The sequence below is a fragment of the Anoplopoma fimbria genome, unplaced genomic scaffold (assembly GCF_027596085.1).
Source record: "Anoplopoma fimbria isolate UVic2021 breed Golden Eagle Sablefish unplaced genomic scaffold, Afim_UVic_2022 Un_contig_11904_pilon_pilon, whole genome shotgun sequence".
In the NCBI taxonomy this organism is placed as follows: domain Eukaryota; kingdom Metazoa; phylum Chordata; class Actinopteri; order Perciformes; family Anoplopomatidae; genus Anoplopoma; species Anoplopoma fimbria.
In genome coordinates this window covers 63-8917 of record NW_026551495.1, presented here as the reverse complement: position 1 = coordinate 8917, position 8855 = coordinate 63, and the positions used below count along the sequence as shown (strand labels likewise).

Genomic DNA, 8855 nt, shown 5'->3' with positions numbered 1-8855 from the left:
AAGATATATTCTCCAAGTGTTTTACTAAGGTTTTGAATCCAGGTACACACGCAAAATAAAAGTTTTGCGTTCCTGCGAGCCCCTCTGCAGAAGATAAAACTCTTCAGGAAAGTGTTTCAGGATATTAAGAACATTCCTTTCCTTTCCTTAGAGTGATTGGTGCAATATGTCAGTTTACCCAATTTAACTTGCCTAACACATAAAAGAATAATCCCAGGTGAATAACCCCATCCACACAGTGAAGTATACAGTTCATACCTAAATGATTTGCTGTTACTGAACCTAAAGTGGGAGGTGCATGAGCTGCAGGGACATAAAAAGGAACAAAATTTGTCAGAGAGTTTAGAAATTGAATTACATTTTTCAAATACAAACAGAATCGCTACTGAATGACCATGGCTGAGTACAAGCTAGAAGTGACAACAGGGAACATGACAAATGCCAGCACATTTGATCACAGTGAGCGGACTGAATTGGATAACTACGGTGCAGATTTTAAAACTGGGACGGTAAGTTGAATCCAATTGTTGACCATTATTCAATATGCATGTCTCAAATTTAGTTGACAAGAATATACTGGCAGTTTTTTGTGCATGCATGAGTGTTTGGGTGGCATATGTCTACATGAGTGCATACCTCTTTTAAGACTAGATAACCAAAGTATTTTACTGCACTTATTTTACTCTACTGCAATTATGCCTATACGTAAAGCATCCCATATTGCCAGAATAGCCTCAATAAGCCAATCAGCATGACCGTCTATCAATATGTATGTTTTCATGCGAATCCACAGACAATTTTCGAAAGATATTAAATAAAACTTTATTTTTCTAGACAGGGACCTACATCATCAAAAGCAGTCTGTCTCTGGGGAAACTTCTGCTGGTCAAGGTGGAGAAAGACCCTTTCTTATTTCTCCCAGAAGATGAGTGGTACCTCTCTAAAATAGTGGCGACGACTCCAGAAGGAGAAGCCGTTCTTTTCCCCTGTTACAGATGGATCTCCAGAGGAGAACTGGTGGAGCTGAGAGGAGGGAGAGGTCTGCTTCAAGTTCCCCAAATAGTTGATTCAAATTTTGTCCTTTAAAATGTTACTGATGTTATGTTCTTTTCATGCTTCAGCCTTGAAGGGTTTTGAGGAAGACCATCCCTTGTTGATTGACCACCGCAAAAATGAGCTGATTCTGAAAAGGAGATTCTACCAGTAAGTGTTTTTATGTGTGCAGTACAGTATGAGCCACTGTTATGTCCTCAGAAGTTCATCAGGAGAAATGTCAAGGCGCTTTTCAGTAATTTCTTTTTTTTTTTTAGATGGAAGATTATGGAAGAAGGACTACCCCATATCAACCATTTCAATGATTCTGCTGAGCTCCCGGCTGAAATCGGCTTCTCTAAGTCCAAATCAACTGAGATGCGTCATCAAAAAATGATAACGTGGGTCTACATAGATGCAAAGGACACAACTCAAATTTAGTCATATTATCAATGTCTCAAGGCAAAAAGTACATTAGAAACATTACATTACAAACTTACATGTCAGTGTGCTGTTTAATTCTGTATTCTGTAAACCTCTTTTTTTACCTGCTTTACTTCAGTGGCATTGAACTCAAGCTCAAGGGGCTATTTGGATCGACTGAAAAATGGGAAAGCATTGAAGACATGAAAAAAATCTTTTGGCAGAAAAAGACAACAATGTCAGGTAGATTATTTCCCCCATTTTCCAGAACTGCAGTGCAACAACACTGTCAGTGTCATAGTTTCATAACAAAAAGTGATCTCTGTAATCTGTCTTGGATTTAACTTTTTTTTTAACAAATATTCTTCTGGCAAAAATAATTCACCTTTAGTTTCACCTTTTTTTTCCAATTCTCGAATTGTGCACACAAATAGTCGCGCTCTCATTTTTCATTTTGGGATAAAGTAAACCCAAGAAACACTTCTTTCAATAGGCTATTTTCAAAAAAAAAATATATTTCGTTAAATATATTGAATACTTATGATTGCATTGGACTTCAAAAATGTAATTTTCAAGGACATGTTCAATTATTATAATTTTAAAAAACAGGCTCTGCGTGATGCCATCAATCAAACCATCAATCTTTTAGTGACTGTGATTATGACGTTACGCTTCAAAAAAGTCAGACATTGGATATAATATTATCATATTTACAATTTTCAGAGTATGTTGCAGAGCACTGGAAGGAAGATGATTTTTATGGATCCCAGTTTCTGAACGCAGTCAATCCAAATGTGATCAAGCGCTGCTCAGAGCTTCCCCCAAACTTTCCAGTCACAGAGGAGATGGTGAAGCCGTTCCTGGAAGAGGGAAGCTCTCTGCAGGAGGAAATGAAGGTATGAAAGAAGAGTGGCTTTAGTTTGGAGATAATCTCTGCTTTGAGAGACGATTTGTGTGTGTTTAATCAAAACATGATATTGCCTCGATTTATCTGTGAAACTCATTGATGTTTAATACAATTCTTTCCTCTTTCTTTCTTTCCCATTCAGAAAGGCAATATATTCCTCTATGACCAGAAGAAGATGGATGGAATACCCCCTAGAGCCTATAATGGTGAACCTCTGCACGTGACTGCTGGTCTCTGTTTGCTCTACTCGAACCCAGAAAACAAACTGATGCCCATTGCAATACAGGTCTAGTCACATGATCACATTACATTCCACAGTACATTTCTATGCTTTCAAAAGTCCAGTTGCACTATTTTAACATACCAAAATAAAAAATGTTTTTTATCAAATTCCAGTTGCATCAACAACCTTCTGCGGAGAACCCCATCTTTGTGCCCAGTGACCCGGAGACTGACTGGCTGCTTGCCAAGATGTTTATTAAAAATGCAGATTTCATGGACCATCAAGCAGTCCAGCACCTCATGAAAACTCACTTTCTGGCAGAGGTCTATACTCTTTCCGCTCTCCGCAGCTTCTCTGTGGTTCATCCCCTCTATAAGGTATGATGACACAGCAGAGGTCAGAGTGCTGGTGCACTTTTTTAATCTATTCCTTGATCTGAACTGATTATCTGACTTTTTATAGAGTCATTTAAGATATGATCAATGACAAATCTGCAAATTTGCAGAATTTCTTGGTGTAAAAAGAACAATGCTAAAAAATGTACATCTTAATTTTCATCACAGAAAGAGCAGTTTGTGTTTTTCTCTTTTTAGAATTTCTGCATGTAGTGATTGGTAAGGTAATATTTATGAATCATTTTGAAAGACACTTCCTTAGAGGTATAAACTGAGGAAGCACCCTGCCCTTCCAATATATTACATTAACGAACCCATTACAATATGCTATGACGTATTAAAGTATAGTCAAATTGGAAAGTAGTTTCACATAAAACCCCAACGTTCCTTGTATCAGTTACAGCCAGGCACCTTTGTTTCTGGTCAATAAACTCTCTGTTTTTGATATTGCGTTTGGTAAGTCCACAGTCTGACCACTTTTTAAAGCCTACAGCTATATGGGATGTTGCCCTTCTGATATACAGTCATTAAGACTAAATGAGAAATTTCCTTGGTAAAGCTGATCGTACTATTCTTGAAATACTTAAAGTGAACCTTGACCCACCACCATTTCAGTATCTATTATAGACTAGAAAAGATAGCACATTGAAAGGCACATCCCACAGAGGCTCTTTTCCCTAGTAAACCAATTGTGTATGTGTTAATCCATGTAAGCAAAGGTCTTAATAGTGCAGACCAAAGATATACTTGGGAGTCCAACCCCAGCATTCTATCTAGATCCCTGAAATGTTCAATTCAAAACAAGATCTTTACTAAGAATGTGGTATTATTTTCTATCGATGGTGAACCCACTCTGAACATGACTCTTTTGACTCTTCGTTTTTCACTTTTTAGCTTTTGAAGTGACATTTAACTTGTTAGAGATCAAGAACTTTGCATCCTTCAAGGTTTAGTCTTGTTTTTTTTGTTTTTTTGCTTATGGCTTCCTTTGGTGATCAACACAAACAAAATGCCTGTTGTTTGCTCAAATAAGCATCTTACTTTGACTTTTCTATGAATTCTTCCCTTTGTCTGCACAGCTGCTGTTTCCACACTTCCGGTACACTCTGTACATAAACAATAGAGGCCGCACATCTCTTTTTGGACCTGACGGGGCTTTAAGTATAGTATGGCTCTGTAAAATACAGTATTCAAACTACTCCAATTCGATTGCACCATTGCAAATATAATTTATAGCCTTTGACCTTTTAACAATGCTTGATTCTTTTACTTCAAGAAATGTGTTTGATGGTAAATATTTGTGACTTTTTGATTTATTAGAGTTCACTTGGATTTGACGGAATGACAGAGCTCATGAGAAGGGCTCTCTCCGAAACGACCTACAGCTCCCTCTGTCTGCCAGAGAACATCACTGCACGAGGACTGGAATCAATCCCCAACTTCTACTACAGAGATGATGGCCTGAAGCTGTGGAACATCATCAACAGGTCTTTCAAAAAATATCGCAACTGTTCATAATGATTTATTCTACAAGCAAAATAATCTTTCTGTCTTATTCACATATGACATTTTATATCTGGTTATTTTGTGTTCACTAGCTTTGTGCAGGCAGTAGTGGAGTACTACTATCCTTCAGACAGTGAAGTGCGTAAAGACACTGAGCTGCAGGAATGGATCAGTGAGATATTCACACATGGCTTCTTAGGAAACAAAGCCTCAGGTATCTAACCCGTGTTCTGAAGTCATTTGTGTACACAAGATATATAAAAACTTAATAGTAGCCTTTAATATTTACCAAAGGTAGGGATTACCGATAATCAACTAACAGTCATTGTGCTACCAACAGGGTGTCCAGCAAGCTTTCAAACTGTCAAGGAGGTGATCAAATTCATCACCATGGTGATCTTCACAGTGACGGCTCAACATGCTGCAGTAAACAATGGGCAGGTAAATAGTTGTGACATTGGAATATGTATTCATGTTTGATTATGTATGAGTTAGTTTTAACACTAACAGACTTCTGAACATTTGGCAGGTCTGCAATCTGCTTTAAGTATATCACATTTTTTCTTTAGCTGAGCATTACATTGGGGTAGGGGTTTAGCAGAATATCTATCAAACCAGCCGTCTGTGCATCGTTATAGACTTATCGTTCATCGGTGGTTTGGTGCCAGCATTCTGCTCTCAATGAGCTGTTATTTTATCTTTTTGATGAGAATTAATCATTGATATTAGATGGAAAACATATTTGATACAGGCTATCTACCCTGATTAATTAACTAGTCGAGTAGTCTTTGGGACTGGTCCATGACTGCTAAATTGCATTGTAGACTAACATAACTTTTTCTGCAATGTTTGACATTAAAATTAGTTTATTGAATTAGTTTGCTATCAAAGTTGTAACATATTGAAATTTCTTTCATAATTTAGTTCGACTACTGCTCCTGGATACCCAATGCCTCACTTCTGCTGCGCAAACCTCCTCCAACCACTAAGGGGCAGTCAAGCATGAAGACAATTTTGAGACCCTCCCAAATGTTGGCGAGACGAGCAGCTTTAGAGCACAGGGTTGGATACTTACAGAGAAGTACACTGACATGGTAAGTTTGGTGTTGATAAACGCTCATTATAACCCATCTACAATTTAAAATGCATTGTATCCAACACAATACTCTGTCGATAAGTTTACTCTTTCGTTTTGTCCTTTTGACAGGTTCCCATGGGTACATACCCTGAAGAACGATTCGATGAGCCTGCCCCAAAGCAGATGATTAAGGAGTTTCAAGCAGAGTTGTCCTACTTTAGTGAAACAATTGTAGCAAGAAACTTGCAGCTTGAACTACCCTACACTTACCTGAACCCTACTCAGATTGAGAACAGTATTACTATTTAACTCAGCCCGACAAGCCATTTTTATCTCTCTGCATTAGGGAACAAAATGTATACCTTTTTAACACCTGTCTTGCAGGCTGAGTTGTGGGTTAGACTATACTCTAGGCTGTATCATGTTAAGTCAGCCTATTATAGGGTACCTGTATCTTTGTGTGAATTATGTTTTACATAAACATATGTTGGGAAATAATAATCAGCAGTTTAGGTAACAAATGTTTATGTTCTCTCTGAAAATGGTTGCAGAAAATGTCCAGACACGTGTTATTAGGATTAATTGACTACATATTGGGAATCTAAAGGGTTATTTTCTAGCAGGAAAACATATTAAACCTTATTAAGTGACATATTATCAGCTTTTCTCCTGGCTCAAAATCTTGCAAGAATTATGGCTGGTTTCAAGGCCCTCAAACACAATGTACTGTGGGGCACTTTATTATTTCCTCTTTATTATAAGACTATAACCCCACTATTGTCTAACGTTGTTACCGAGCTTTAACATAAAGTGCTACATGTTTTAGTTTTGTTTGTTCTATTTTCACCTTTATCACATAACTGACTTGTGTAGGCCATTAGAATGAGGGGTGATGGGAAGGGGGGGGATGCATAGTGCAATTGTGATTTTTATTAATTTCTATTAATTAATAGTTTACATTGATATGCTATAACACTGCCCTGTGTAATTGTCATTGTCATCATTAAGTGAAATAAATAAAATACATATAATAAACATATTGTTAAAAACAAAAAATACATGTAAAAGTCAACATAACTTGAGCAAAGGTAAATACTTATGTAACTCCAAAAGTGAATTCAGTAGATTTCAGAATTTCGCCAGGTGTGCCTACAAAAACTACTGCTGTAATGTTGGACTGAGGAATAGAAACCACAGTTTTCCATCCCACCACATCTAAACTCTGTGTAACCTTGTGTTTGTCTACTTGCACGTCTCAAGCACCTTCATTATAACCCTTGCAGGTGTCAGCTACGGCTCTGTGCTGGCTTGTATCTGAGCGTTGTCTCACGGGCGTAACCGCGACCTGAAGCGTTTTTACATTTCAGGTTTATCTATCTTTGCCTGTGTAAATGCAAGGTTGATGCCCAGAGACTGGTTTAAAATCCCAAAGACTCTCCTTTCACTTTTGCCCAGCAGCTGGCAAGCAAGACACAATCATTTCTTGACTATTGAGAAGTGTTTTTACAGTGTGTATTCATGGGCAAACCGTTACCTTAATTGTGCATTTACTGCCACAAGACAACTTCACTGCTAACCTTTTCCGATTGGCGACACCTGTCTGCTACACCTGTCTCTGAAGCAGACACACTTTCGTCTCACACACACTAAGCTTTGCCCCATTGAGCCACTATCATATGCAGCAGTTGATGGAAAATAGATCATGAAAACTACTGGAATGCAAAGGTTGTTCACCGCTTAGTTTGGCGTTTAAATCTTGCCAGGAACAATTCCTAATCAGAAAGAGGATTTTAAACTGAAGCAGTGGTCTTAATGTCCATGGTGACATTCACGCTGGTCTAAATGGTTGGATGGAGCACCGCTGCCCCTGCCGTATTATGGCTGCACATTTTCTCAGCGGAGGTTTTACCCATCCACCAAGGGGGCCAAAGTGGTTCATGACAGGAACCTCAGGTCCTTCGGGGTTCAGCCTTGCCCAAGGGCAAAATTTCCAAGTGACTTCCAGTCTGACCAAATTAGTGGGCTTCCCATTGAGATATTGTGGCACATAGCTGGGTTCCTTGACAGTTTCAGCCTGTGCCAGCTGTCACTGGTGTCACGGACAATGAGGGAGGTGTGTGCCAGTCTCCTCCAGACCAGGGGCATAGTGGAGCTGCAGTGGGAGCGGAGACGGTGTCCTGGTGCCCCTGGCACAGTGTCATGGCAGATCAAAAACAGAGTGAGTAGTCAAAGATGTTATGCTTTTCACAAGATTCAAAACAGCCCATGTAGCGCTACAGAAAATGCTTTAATATTATACGCACAAACAAATGTACTCTGACCATATTTAAAACAACATATAAGTATAGATTTATTTTATTTATGATGGCATTGAGCTAGAAGTAAAATTTTAGGATTTTTTGGTTTCTGTAACAAAAGCAGGAAAGAATATCTTCAGAAAAGGATTAGGAGCCCTTCTAAAGGTTTTGACCTTCATTTCAACATTTGTATTTTATTTTCTGATGCAGGTGTGGAGATTCAGCACGGCGTTCAGCCCAGTGTTGTCTTGGGGTTTCACTGATCTGCCCAGCATGTCGGACCATCTTAAGAAGTGCCACTTCAACAATGTGGAGCACAAGACCGAGCCAGTACCCCTTCCTGCCATGTGTACTGCACGAGATGGACACTCGCTGCGTCGCGTCCTGCGTCACGTTAACTCCTGATCAAACATGGCTGACCTCTCGTAGCTGCACAATAGTCACTGTGGTATTATGTGGATGTTGCAATTGCAGATTTCATGTCTTGAAAACATATAACTCTTCCTGTTTTTCGCTACATTATGAAGAAGCCTTAATGAAACAGATGTGGTATCATTGAGGCCGTTCTCTCAGTAAAACACCTTATACTGTTATCAAAAAGTTAAATTACCCATAGTTAATTTGAATCCTGCCTCTGCACTACAAACATCGCAATAATACATTTGCAAACCATGATCCATTTGCACATGCAAATCATACCTTACAGTCTATACAGATGCAAATATACTGTGGCTGGCAGCTACAGCCTTCTGGGAACTCTGACAGCAAAGCATGTTAACTTAAAAGGACATTCAGTAAAGCCCAAGATCAATTGTTCTTTTACTAGTCATCTATGTCTTGGACAGATATATAGACAGAGATTATTATCCCTGGACAGTGCAGTGTCAGCAGATTCTGAGCTCCAGGAATGGATCAATGAGATTCTTTACTATGGATTTCTGGGAAATGGTGACTCAGGTAGTTCACTTGTGGCAAGTAAAACATATAGTTTTAT

The 8855-nt window shown here is 38.8% G+C and overlaps 1 protein-coding gene and 1 pseudogene across 1 annotated transcript; both read left to right on the top strand.

Annotated features, from left to right (window-relative positions):
• The first annotated feature begins 395 nt into the window (after positions 1–395).
• Positions 396–5873, top strand: LOC129115563 (hydroperoxide isomerase ALOXE3-like; annotated as a pseudogene).
• Positions 5874–7469: 1596 nt separating this feature from the next.
• Positions 7470–8387, top strand: LOC129115564 (F-box only protein 30-like). Its single transcript, XM_054626966.1, has 2 exons — positions 7470–7782; positions 8072–8387. Exons 1-2 carry the CDS (start codon positions 7669–7671, stop codon positions 8264–8266), a joined length of 309 nt encoding a protein of 102 aa, XP_054482941.1. The 5' UTR covers positions 7470–7668; the 3' UTR covers positions 8267–8387.
• The last annotated feature ends 468 nt before the right edge of the window (positions 8388–8855 follow it).